General features: G+C 45.2%; 1 protein-coding gene across 3 annotated transcripts in view; it reads left to right on the top strand.

Moving 5' to 3' along the window:
• DSP (desmoplakin) overlaps positions 1–10,422 on the top strand; it is a 69,742-nt gene extending 59,320 nt beyond the window's left edge. For 2 of the 3 annotated variants that reach the window (XM_079935486.1, XM_079935485.1), the window contains exons 20-24: positions 1,013–1,096; positions 1,657–1,764; positions 2,341–2,439; positions 3,208–5,502; positions 6,503–10,422. In XM_079935486.1, the coding sequence (XP_079791612.1) occupies positions 1,013–1,096; positions 1,657–1,764; positions 2,341–2,439; positions 3,208–5,502; positions 6,503–9,727 (5,811 nt within the window). In that variant the 3' untranslated portion in view covers positions 9,728–10,422. The remainder of the gene's footprint in view (positions 1–1,012; positions 1,097–1,656; positions 1,765–2,340; positions 2,440–3,207; positions 5,503–6,502) is intronic. The other variant, XM_079935487.1, reaches the window with a different exon arrangement.
• The last annotated feature ends 3,213 nt before the right edge of the window (positions 10,423–13,635 follow it).

Raw genomic sequence — 13,635 nt, forward strand, 5'->3', positions numbered from 1 at the left:
TATAGTTGATTTACAGTGTTGTGTTAGTTTCAGGTGTACAGCACAGTGATTCAGTTATACATATATATACATTCTTTCTCATATTCTTTTCCATTATGGTTTATCACAGGATATTGAATATAGTTCCCTGTGCTACACACTAGGACCTTGTTGTTTGTCCATTCTGTGTATAATAGTTTCCGTCTGCTAACCCCAGACCTCCAGTCCATCCTTTCCCCCTGCCACCCTTGGCTACCACAAGTCTGTTCTTGCTGTCTGTGAGTCTGTTTCTGCTTCATAAATAAGTTCGTTTGTGTCATATTTTAGATTCCACAGATAAGTGATATTATATGGTATTTGTCTTTGTCTTTCTGACTTACTGCCCCTAGTATGATCATCTCTAGGTCCATCTGTGTTGCTGCGAATGGCATTATTTCACTCTTTTTTATGGCTGAGTAGTATTCCAGCTGTGTCTATATACCACATCTTCTTTATCCATTCATCTGTCGATGGACATTTAGGTTGTTTCCATTTCTTGGCTATTGTAAATACTGCCACTGTGAACATGGGGATGCATGTATCTTTTGATGAAATGATAAATGATAAATGATAAATAATTACTATTACTGAAATGATAAATAATTACTATTACTAGTCCATTTTATGAATGCTTAAATAGTGTCCAGAGGAAAAGCAATTGAGAAATTTACAAAGAAATGCAGTTGTGAACATGGAAATAATGTAACGACCGTCATAGTAAAGTATCTTTATAAATTGAGGTGGTAGGACCAGAAGAGAGTGCCAGCCAGATAGTAACCTCTTAGATCATAAGAACTTGAAGATCTTTCTTCTATTTTCTGAATAGAAAACATGCTCATCTCCTAAGGTTTAACTGTGAGACTATGGGGTCTGAACATGTAGTCATAAACTGAGGGAAAAAAAAAACAAGTAACAGTGGTTAAAGAATGAAAAAAACATTTATTTTAAATGTGTCTACATTTTAACATTTATAAATATTTCCTTTTCTGTATAGAACTTGCACAGTGATATAAGTAGCAAACGAGACAAATCAGAAGAAGTACAAAAACTTGCCGAACTTTGTGCAAATTCAATTAAGGTATGTACGTTTCACAAAGAATGTTGGTGTTTCATCAAGAATATTATTAACCATGTTTGCTTCGGCAGCACATATATTAAAACGAATGATACAGAGATTATCAGCCTGCCCTTGTGCAGGGATGACATGCAAATTCATGAAGTGTTCCATACTTTTTTTAATAAAAGAATGTTATCAACTACATTATTTTCTGATTCACTTTAAAGATTACAGACTTCTTGAGGACAACGGTTATGGTTTTTATGTAATCTCTCGTGAACAAACTGTAAATGCTGTTATCCATTAGCTTGAATTGATTATACATTGGCCATATCTACGGGAATGGGCCGGTCTTCATCCTTTAGACTGGTGGTGTGTGCAGAGATCTCCACTTTGCATATAAAGTGGTGCTGCTTGGTTTAATAATGTCGTATGATGCTTGGACACTAGCAGCACGTGATGGCCTTTGGGGTTGGACATTAGAAGTACAGCTTGGTGATTTAAAGCTTGGGAACTGTAGCCATCAGTGACTCCTTTTAAGTCAATTAAGTCTGTTTTTCTGAAACATTATTATTCTGCAGGATTATGAACTGCAGCTGGCGTCATACACCTCAGGACTGGAAACTCTACTGAACATACCTATCAAGAGAACCATCGTTCAGTCTCCTTCTGGGATGATTCTGCAAGAGGTAGATATGTCATTACCCATCTCTTAGAGCTCGCCCCTCCCTCTGCATCTTCTCTTTTCCCTGTCTTTCCTACCCTCCCTGAATTCATCTCTTGCCATAGGGTATCCATTCAAAAAGGTTTAATAGGTTATCCTCTCTCTAGTGTAAGTCATCAGCATAATGCATTTTAGGGAATGATCAGTGAGAAGTCTGGGTCTATTGCTCATACATTAGAATCTTTGCAGAAACTGGGCTTAAATTCTGGGTTTAGTGAGGGGGACATTTAAAGAGTGGAAAATATCCAGTCGATTTCTAAAAGACAACTTCTTCTCAAAGGTGTCAGAGAACATCACCCATCAGATGGTTTAGGGGGAACACCTGGAGTGGTGAGGATGAAGTGTAAGGTTTTTGGCCCTTTGTTTTATTGTACTTTATTCTTTTATTGGGTTTCGGAATTAGCACAGGTGAAAGAAGGGAATTCACTCCTTAAAATATAATTTCACTATTGGATTGTTTTAGAAAACAGTTGGGCAGCTCGCGTAGGACTTCTTTTGAACGCAGTGCCTTTGATTTTTCCTTGCACTTCTTTTCTCCAAGGCGGCAGAGATGCATGCTCGGTACATAGAACTTCTTACAAGGTCTGCAGACTATTACAGATTCTTAAGTGAGATGCTGAAGAGTTTGGAAGATCTGAAGGTAATTTACTTATTTCCTTGGAGGATCAAAAAAGAAAATAGAATGGAACTTAATTATTACTGCCTCGTTATAACATGAATTTGGACATACTCATTGGCAAAAGTGTATTTCCTCTAAACAGTTAGTATGATATAGTTTATTCATAAATCAGGTGTCAGTCCTATTCTCCAGTACACTGCTCGGAATGCACTCAGGTAGTATTTTCAAAATTATAGCTATTTTTCCTTGCCGTAACCCCCAGTAATTTCATTTAATGTTTGGTCAAGGAATTTGCTTTCTTTCTCTCTTGGTGTTAAATTAAGAAGAACATCCAGGACTGGCTGGATTTGAATTTTCCATGTCGAATGGCTGTTTAATTTACTCCTCATTTCTAATATTCGAATTGAGTTTATATGGAAACTTACTTGATACCTGGAAATAAAGGAAACATAATTTAGGAGATCATAAGCTTTTGGTCTTGGAAGAAATTCCCTCATTCACAGATGAGGAAGCTGAAACTCAGAGAGGGTAGATCCCTTACTAAGATCACGCAAGCAGTTGATGGAAGAATTATGACAAGAATACAGATGTCTTGAATTTTTTGTCTAGTAGCTTTTGCCTTGTATCAGTGTCTACATGTGTGCTCGTGTGTGCGTGCTTGTCTGTGTGTGTGCAGGTGTGTAACAGGAAATGAGAAAGCACGTTGGTCTTGGGGGGAGGAAGTACCACTTCTTTCTTATGATGTGAGGCATCTTTCTTTCAACACGCTTTCTGATTTCCCTTCCACAGCTGAAAAATACCAAGATCGAAGTTTTGGAAGAGGAGCTCAGGCTGGCCCGAGACGCCAACTCTGAAAACTGCAGTAAGAACAAATTCCTGGATCAGAACCTGCAGAAATACCAGGCGGAGTGTTCCCAGTTCAAAGCAAAGCTCGTGAGCCTGGAGGAGCTGAAGAGACAGGCTGAGCTGGATGGCAAGTCAGCCAAGCAAAATCTAGACAAGTGCTACAGTCAAATCAAAGAGCTCAATGAGAAGATCACCCGGCTGACTTACGAGATCGAGCATGAAAAGCGAAGCAGGAAAACCGTGGAAGACAGGTTTGATCAACAGAAGAACGAATATGACCAGCTGCAGAAAGCGAGGCAGAGCGAGAGGGAGAGCCTCGGCTGGCAGAAAATAGAGTCTGAGAAAGCCATCAAGGAGAAGGAGTTCGAGATAGAGAGGTTGAGGGTTCTTCTGCAGGAGGAGGGTACCCGGAAGAGAGAATATGAAAATGAGCTGGCAAAGGTAAGAAACCACTATAATGAGGAGATGAGTAATTTAAGGAACAAGTATGAAACAGAGATTAACATCACAAAGACTACCATCAAGGAGATATCCATGCAAAAAGAGGATGATTCCAAAAATTTCCAAAACAAGCTCGATAGATGCATGAAGGAGAATCGAGATCTGAAGGCTGAGATTGTCCGGCTCACCGACAGCATCCTGCAGACCACGGAGCAGCGGAGGCGGGCAGAAGAGGATGCCCTGCAGCAGAAGGCCTGTGGCTCCGAGATGCTGCAGAAGAAGCAGCATCTGGAGATGGAGCTGAAGCAGGTCATCCAGCAGCGCTCCGAGGACAGCGCCAGGCACAAGCAGTCCCTGGAGGAGGCTGCCAAGACCATCCAGGACAAAAACAAGGAGATCGAAAGACTCAAAGCTGAGTTTCAGCAGGAGGCCAAGCACCGTCGGGAATATGAGAATGAACTGGCTAAGGTAAGGAGCAATTACGATGAGGAAATCATCAGCTTAAAGAACCAGTTCGAGACGGAGATCAACATCACCAAGACGACCATCCACCAGCTCACCCTGAAGAAGGAGGAGGACACCAGCGGCTACCGAGCCCAGATAGACAACCTCACCAGGGAAAACCGGAGCCTCTCGGAAGAAGTAACAAAGCTGAAGAACGCTCTAGCCCAGACCACGGAGAACCTCAGGAGGGTCGAAGAGAACGTCCAGCAGCAAAAGGCCGCGGGCTTGGAGATGTCGCAGCGGAAACAGCAGCTGGAGGTGGAGCTGAAGCAGGTCACGCAGGTGCGGATGGAAGAGAGCACACGGTACCGGCAGTCTCTGGATGATGCCGCCAAGACGATCCAGGATAAAAACAAGGAGATAGAGAGGCTAAAGCAGCTGACAGAGACGGAAGCAAAGCAGCGGAAGTGTCTGGAGGATGAGAAGGCCAAGTGGCAGAGGGCACAGTGTGAGCTGCAGAAGGCCTACAGCAGTGCCACGGAGACAGTCAGCAAACTGAAGGTGCAGGAACAGGAGCTGATATGCCTGAGGACGGACTACGAGCGGGTGTCCCAGGAGAGGGCCGTCAGGGACCAGGACATCGCCCGCTGCCAGAGCTCCCTGAAGGAGCTGCAGCTGCAGAAGCAGAAGGCAGAGGAGGAGCTGGTGTGGCTGAAGCGGGCGGCCTCCGAGGACTCCTGCAGGAGGAAGAAGCTAGAGGAGGAGCTGGAGACCCTGCGGGCGTCCCTGAAGGAGCAGGCGATCCAGGTCACCAGCCTGACCCAGCAGCTGGAGCAGGTGTCCATCGTCAAACAGAGGAGCGAGGACGAGCTGCAGCAGCAGCGGGACGTGCTGGACGGCCACCTGCGGGAGAAGCAGAGGACCCAGGACGAGCTGCGCAGGCTGGCCTCCCAGGTCGAGGCCCTGCAGCAGCAGCTGCTGCAGGAGCGGGAGAACGCCAGGCAGGCGCATGTGCGGAGCGAGCATCTCCAGAAGGCTGTTGAGGACAAGAGCAGGAGCCTGAACGAGAGCAGGCTTGAAATCGAGAGGCTGCAGTCGCTGACTGAGAACCTCACCAAGGAGCACCTGCTGCTTGAGGGGGAACTGCGGAACCTCCGGCTGGAGTACGATGACCTCCAGCAGGGCCGCAGCGAGGCTGAGCACGACAAAAACGCCACCATCTTGGAGCTCCGGAGCCAGCTGCAGATCAGCAACACCCGGACCCTGGAGCTGCAGGGCCTGATTAATGATTTACAGAGAGAGAGGGGAAATTTGAGACAGGAAATTGAGAAATTCCAAAAGCAGGCATTAGAGGTATTCACAAATATTTGATCGCCGCTTCACTTCCTCTCAACTAACTCCCTCCACGGTCCTCCCAGCTGGGCTGTGCTCTTGCTGCTGGGCTGGATGCTTGCATACGTCTCGCTTTTCTTTTTGAGGCTGTGCTGCCGTCTGTCCTAATCCAGACGCTACTTCAGGGTCATTTCAGTGCCATTTGCCCTTCTCTTCTACTCCCACAGCGAGTGCCCGTCCCTGTGTAACCCGCACTTGGCTCTGCTCTTCCAACTTTGGCTGGGGTGTGACATCTGAGCTCACTTCCTCTGTGTTCCACTCTGTCTTCTAGAAGGTGGCTCTTTGTGAGCTGTGACGTAACATTTGTAATTGAAGTTTTCCTAAATAAAAGCCACATTAAATGGGTTTTCTGTGCAGTTTGAAAATCGCTTTCTTGCTTGCTTCTGTGATTTTTCTGCATGCCTTATTCTCTGCTCTTTCCATCGTGGCCCTAATATGTTTCTTTTTGTTTGACTTTTCTTCTTTTAACCCCTAATTAAAACACTCAACCTCTTGAACTTCTAATACGTTTGACTTCTGTAGACAATATTTGTGTGGGGCTGGGTGAGGGGTGTGCGTACGTCTGTAGATTTGTATTGCTTTATTAAACATGTGAGTATAGCTGTAACAGGTGAAGTGTAGGTACAGCAGGTGGGATAACCTGGAATAAAACTCCCCATATCTGTTCAAACCATAGTTACTATTAAGAGTAAGCCAGGTCTACAGCTGCTCCTTTTTCCTTCTGTGGAAAAATATAGAAAGTACAGAAGCCATTGATCAAAGTGGCAACATGTATCTACAGAATTTTTTTCAGGAACTTGTAAGATAACAAAATTAACAGTGTGCTCAAGGAAAAGAAAAGGGCCGATAAGTAAATATACTTTTTTTAAAAATATAGGAAAAGAAGTTAAATGATAATGGCCCTGTGATATGATCACATCATTATTTTTTCCCATTTCTTTCTTTTTTTTTTGCATTCTAGGCATCTAATAGGATTCAGGAATCCAATAATCAGTGCTCTCAGGTGGTGCAGGAGAGAGAGAGCCTCCTGGTGAAAATCAAAGTTCTGGAGCAAGAAAAGGCCAGGCTGCAGAGGCTGGAGGATGAGCTGAATCAGGCCAAAGTGGCCCTCGAGGCAGAGAGCAGGGTGAAACAGCACCTGGAGCGTGAGAAACAGCAGATCCAGAACGACCTGAACCAGTGGAAAACGCAGTGTTCCCGCAAAGAGGAGACTGTTAGGAAGATAGAGTCCGAAAGAGAAAAGAGCGAGAGAGAGAAGAACAGCCTTAGGAGTGAGATTGAAAGACTCCAGGCGGAGATCAAGAGGATCGAGGACAGGTGCCAGCGGAAGCTGGAGGATTCCAGCAGGGAGACCCAGTCCCAGTTGGAGATAGAGCGCTCCCGGCTTCAGAGGGAAATCGACAAACTCAGGCAGCGCCCGTATGGGTCCCACCGCGAGACCCAGACTGAGTACGAGTGGTCCGTTGACTCCTCGAAGCTGGTGTTTGACGGACTGAGGAAGAAGGTGACGGCGCTGCAGCTGTACGAGTGCCAGCTGATCGACAAAACAACCCTGGACAAACTGCTGCAGGGGAAAAAGTCAGCGGAAGAAGTTGCGTCTGAGATCCAGCCTTTCCTTCGGGGAGCAGGCGCTATCGCTGGAGTTTCCACTTCCCCTAAGGAGAAATACTCTTTGGTAGAGGCCAAGAGAAAGAAATTGATCACCCCAGAATCCACAGTCATGCTTCTGGAGGCCCAGGCAGCCACTGGTGGTATAATTGATCCCCACAGGAACGAGAAGCTGACTGTTGACAGCGCCATAGCTCGGGACCTCATCGACTTCGATGACCGCCAGCAGATATACACAGCAGAGAAAGCCGTCACTGGGTTTGATGACCCATTTTCAGGCAAGACGGTATCTGTGTCCGAAGCCATCAAGAAAAATTTGATCGATCGGGAAATCGGAATGCGTCTGCTGGAAGCCCAGATTGCTTCAGGGGGTGTGGTGGACCCTGTGAACAGCGTCTTTTTGCCGAAAGATACAGCCTTGGCTCGTGGGCTGATTGACAGAGATCTGTATCGGTCCCTGAACGATCCCCGAGATAGTCAGAAGAACTTCATGGATCCGGTCACCAAAAAGAAGGTCAGTTACATGCAGCTGAGGGAAAGGTGCAGAATCGAACCGCACACCGGTCTGCTGCTGCTGTCAGTACAGAAGAGAAGTATGTCCTTCCAGGGAATCAGACAACCCGTGCCCATCTCCGAGCTGGTTGATTCCGGTATATTGAGACCATCCACTGTCAATGAACTGGAATCAGGTCAGATTTCTTATGATGAGGTTGGTGAGAGAATTAAGGATTTCCTTCAGGGTTCAAGCTGCATCGCAGGCATCTACAGTGAGACCACAAAACAGAAGCTTGGCATTTACGAGGCCATGAAAATTGGCTTGGTCCGACCTGGTACTGCCCTGGAGCTCCTGGAAGCGCAAGCAGCTACTGGCTTCATCGTGGATCCTGTTAGCAACTTGAGGTTACCGGTGGAGGAAGCCTACAAAAGAGGTCTGGTGGGCATCGAGTTCAAGGAGAAGCTCCTGTCTGCGGAACGAGCTGTCACTGGCTACAATGACCCTGAAACAGGAAACACCATCTCCTTGTTCCAAGCCATGAACAAGGAACTCATCGAAAAGGGCCATGGCATTCGCTTGTTGGAAGCACAGATTGCAACCGGTGGGATCATCGACCCGAAGGAGAGCCACCGCCTGCCCGTTGACATAGCGTACAAGAGGGGCTACTTCAATCAGGAGCTCAGTGAGATTCTCTCGGATCCAAGTGACGATACAAAAGGATTCTTTGACCCAAACACTGAAGAAAACCTTACATATCTGCAGCTGAAAGAAAGGTGCATTAAGGATGAGGAAACGGGGCTGTGTCTTCTGCCCCTGAAAGAAAAGAAGAAACAGGTGCAGACATCCCAAAAGAATACCCTCAGGAAGCGCAGAGTGGTCATAGTTGACCCGGAAACCAACAAGGAGATGTCTGTCCAGGAGGCCTACAAGAAGGGCCTCATAGATTACGAAACCTTCAAAGAACTGTGTGAGCAGGAGTGCGAGTGGGAAGAAATAACCATGACTGGATCAGACGGCTCCACCCGGGTGCTCCTGGTAGACAGGAAGACGGGCAGTCAGTATGATGTTCAAGATGCGATTGACAGGGGCCTCGTTGACAGGAAGTTCTTTGACCAGTACAAGTCCGGCAGCCTCAGCCTCACTCAGTTTGCTGATATGATCTCCTTGAAGAATGGTGTCGGCAACAGCGGTGGCACCGGGAGTGGCGTCAGCGATGATGTCTTCAGCAGCTCGCGACATGAGTCCTTAAGCAAGATTTCCACCGTCTCCAGCGTCAGGAATTTAACCATAAAGAGCAGGTCTCTGTCCGAAACCCTGGAAGAATCGAGCCCCATTGCAGCCATCTTCGACACGGAAAACCTGGAGAAGATCTCCATCACGGAAGGGATAGAGCGGGGTATCGTTGACAGCATCACTGGGCAGAGGCTTCTGGAGGCCCAGGCCTGCACGGGCGGCATCATCCACCCCACCACGGGGCAGAAGCTGCCCCTCCAGGACGCCGTCTCCCAGGGCCTGCTCGACCAGGATATGGCCACCAGGCTGAAGCCTGCTCAGAAAGCCTTCCTCGGCTTTGAAGGAGTGAAGGGAAAGAAGAAGATGTCGGCAGCAGAGGCAGTGAAAGAAAAGTGGCTCCCCTATGAGGCCGGCCAGCGCTTCCTGGAGTTCCAGTACCTCACGGGGGGCCTGGTTGACCCCGAGGTGCAAGGGAGGATGAGCATGGAAGAAGCCATCAGAAAGGGGTACATCGACGGCCGGGCAGCGCAGAGGCTGCAAGACCCCAGCAACTACGGCAAGATCCTGACCTGCCCCAAAACCAAGTTGAAGATATCCTATAAGGATGCCATGAATCGCTCCATGGTGGAAGACATCACCGGCCTGCGCCTTCTGGAGGCCGCCTCGGTCTCCTCCAAGGGCCTGCCCAGCCCTTATAACATGTCTTCTGCCCCAGGCTCCCGCTCCGGCTCCCGCTCTGGCTCCCGGTCCGGTTCCCGCAGTGGGTCCCGGAGAGGAAGCTTCGATGCGACGGGGAATTCTTCCCACACCTACTCCTACTCCATTAGCACCAGCTCTATTGGGCACTAGTAGTCAGTTGGAAATGGTTGCTAGACCTTGGCTTTCATTTATATGAATTTTCACTTTACTAAATAATAGAGAAAGAAAACCTTGTGCTTGTAGGATAGTGATAGAACTTTCTAGGCTTAAGAAAATGTAGCCATGGGGGGAATCAAATGGTAAAGGCTGTTCTGGCTTTTTATCTTCTTAGCTTACCTGAACCAATGTCATACACTGGATGTAGCGTATAGGAAGTAGTAATCAGTTGTAAGGAAAACACAAATTGAATCTAGAGTCTGTTTCTTCTCTTCTGTCTTTAGATTTTTGAGTGATGCTTCTTGAACTTCTTATGGCCTATAACCCAGATTTCTGTTCTTGGAGATAAAAATGAAATTGACCTTGTAGTCATCAGTCTGCGTCTCATCTAAATATTTCCATTTTCTGTATGAGGAGAAAATTACCCTATCCCCCCACGCCCCCACACAAAAAGAATCCCCCTCAAACCCCAGCATTTTGGAATGCGTCTCCTCGGATTGCATGACCCATATACTCTTAAATGTACCTGTTTGGTTTGGTATTAATTTGACTGTATGTGCATGATAGTAGCAATCTTTGCTGTCCTTTAGTCAAAGTTTTCTGTTCATTTTGCTTGTCATTTTCTATGTACTTTCAAAGGTGTCTTTATGAAGTTTGCTATTCTGGCAATAAAGTTTTAGACGTTTGAAGTTTTTGCGTTTTGATTTAATAATATGTTCCTACACACAAGGGCATTTAGCAGAAGCTTTTTATTGTAAAATGTGTCTGAAACTGTTTACTAAACATCTATTAAGGAAGACCGTTAAAAAACTGTTCTAGTTCTGAGTTCTTGTTAGAAGCTGGTCTTCTGAAGGTAGTTTTTTCAACATTTATGTACCAGGTAGAGTCCTTGAAAGAAGCCTGTGTAAGGAGGCCAGGCAAGAGGTCAATACCCACTTCTGGCTTATTCTGGACAGTGAATAGCATGGGGAGAAGTCACTGTCATACCCTTTAAAAAACATGAAGTGGCTAAGATTCCATTTTGGGTAGCCTTAAACTACATGGTTGCATTTTAGTCCCCAAAGAGAAGGGAATTGACCTTGAATCTATGAAACTGATTCCTGAAGAGTTCTTGGTTCTCTGTTGAAGGACAACGAAATATAAGCCTATTCTTTGGATCAAAGAAAACTTTTGAAATTCGGACATTTGCTATTAAATTAATAATACTTTACTCAATGCCTGGTATGTCTAGTATTGGGCTGGGTACAATGAGGATTCAGTAGAGTTTATAAGACCCTGACTTCAAGGCACGTACAGTCTGGATGGGTACAGAAGACACATGTAAAACAATGAGTGGGACAACTTTCATATATCAGAAGCATATATTAATACAATCAGACACATTTGATGGTACAGTAGAAACTAGGAAGACAAATGAAATGCTAATTGTGTAGAACAAAAACGATCATACTCTAGATAATCCTTAACTTATTGGTGGGGGGGGGCTTTTGGTACTTAGGGTGAAAACACTCGTTTCTTCCTTACCTCGCCTCTCTTTTTCTTCCTCTTGGCCCCCTCCCAATTTGGAGGATTTGTTATTAATTTCATTCACTGAATATTGAGTTCTGTGTGCCACACATGGTCCAGAAGCTGTGGATCTAATGGGAGAAGTACCTGGTACAAAAATAGCCCTTGTAGTTTAAAAGGAAGGAAAGTGCCTGGGAAATGCTATGTTGAAGGAAATGAAGGAGAATCCTTAGGCCAGAGCTGGGGGGGCTGCATTAGCTCGGGCTGCTGTGACGAGATAGCACAGACCCGGTGGTTTAAACAAACATTGATTTTCTTATAGCTCTGGAGGTCAGAAGTCCAAGGTCAAGGTAGATGCCACCAGGGTTGGTTTCTGGTGAGAGCTCTCTTCCGGGCTAACAGGCAGTGAAGGAGCTCTGGCATCTCTTCCTCAACTTAGAAGGACACTAGTTCTGTCACATGAGGGCCCCACCCTTATGACCTCATTTAACCTTAATTACCTCTTCAAATACAGTCACATTGGGGGTTTGAACTTTGAATTTTGGAGGGGACAGAATTCAGCCCAGAATGGAGGCCTAACCTAGAACGGGGGTCAGGAGACCTCTTTAGGAAAATGGTGATTGGACAGATTAACATGAATCAATGGAAAGGAGTTCTTCAGGTTGATATGGTACACCCCCTCCAAGCTGCTGCCGGAGTTGTCATTAAGCTGTGAAATGAGAGAGCTGGATCCTCGAGAGAGGGCATACTTGACCTGGGCTGAGTTTTGATCTGGTTCACGTATACTGTACATCCACAGAAAAGGGAACTGTATATGTAAATTTTCAACAACAGTCATCACTTCACACCCAAAAATAGACTCACATTTTCCAGGAGGCTTGGCAAACTATGTAATGGCAAACAAAAAGTAAGGATGCAGTGGGCAGGGTATGAATAGACTGCTTCTCGCCACACATCCACTTGTAGCTACTGGCCTGTTTCCATATTATCACCTTTATTTGTGTGTGTGTGTGAGAACTGTGCTATTTGCCTTTGAGAATAGTTGTTCACAAAAGTATACTCCACGGTATACTGCCTGATGGAAGCAAGTGCAAAGGAAAGCAAAGATTTGGCATCAGGCTTGAAAAAAAAAAAAAGCATAAGAGGGATTAGATTCTGGTAGTTAAAACCACTTGGGGAAACCAAAAGTGCTGGTTCCAGGTCTTGGGTAGGAAATGTACAGAGTAAACTTGGGTTAATCAAAGCAGGGAAGTACTTGAGGACTAACAGGGATGTGTCAAAGAGACACAGGTGGTTATAGTGGTTTCCACTGGTCAAACTTGGGACCATTTGAGCATCAACAAGAATTATGATGGTTAAAAAAAAAATTAAGTCCAAGATACAGGATGGAAATGGACATTGATTATTAATGGGCTGAATCCATATAACAAATACTCAGTCTTTAGTAAATGCCTCTTGCATTGTTCACTTTGTGTTGACAGCATCATTTAGGCTATGTCAAATACCAGTGATCTTACTATTCAGAAGAAGTCCATGGAACCATGGAAAAATTTTTATTACTGATTTGATCCAATTCAATTTTCTCAAAAATATCAGTATTTTGTATTCACTTTATAATTTCTGCAAACACATTTTCTGCTTATAAAACAAGAATTATGATGGTAATGGAGTAGGTAATAACGAATTTTAAAACCTTTAATAATGATTTTCAAAAAACCAAACCGTGATTCCATAGTGAAACAAACAATAGAAAAAATGAAGGCGTGGTAAGAATGGCAGCTAATAAACGTGGGAGCATGAAAGAGTTACAGAATCATCGGGTATGCAATCAGTAATGTAATCACAGATTCAGTGAAGGATTGTGTGAGTTTGCTGGGAACGGGACGTTCACATGGCCTCAAAGTAGCATCCCTCAGATTACTTACCAAATACCAAGAGGAAAATGTACAGTTACAATGGAGCCATGCAGTCACTGTCTTTACCGAGTGATCAAATTTAGCATTACTGACAGCAGGAGAATCTAAGATATGTGTCCTCTATGAGGTGTGATAAAGAGGTACACACGTCTTGCAAAAAATGCTTAACACTGAATCTAGTCGTAAGGGGAAGATCTAACAAGTCCAGAAGGAGGAACATTCTACCAGACAACTGGCGGGGAGTCGGGACAAAATTCAGTGACAAGTTACAGAGGAGAGTGGAGGAGACTGTTCTGCAGTAAAAGAGCCGATTATAGCTCATGGGTTGAAAAAAATAATAAAAACGGCTATCAAAGGAATTTCGGGGGCAGCTCGGGAAATTTGAATACGAATTATGTTAGATGATACTATGAAATCATTAATTTTCTAGGTTTGATCATATATGATGCTTATGTCGGGCTATGTCCTTATTCTTGGGAG

Source organism: Stenella coeruleoalba (assembly GCF_951394435.1).
Source record: "Stenella coeruleoalba genome assembly, chromosome: 10".
Taxonomy (NCBI): domain Eukaryota; kingdom Metazoa; phylum Chordata; class Mammalia; order Artiodactyla; family Delphinidae; genus Stenella; species Stenella coeruleoalba.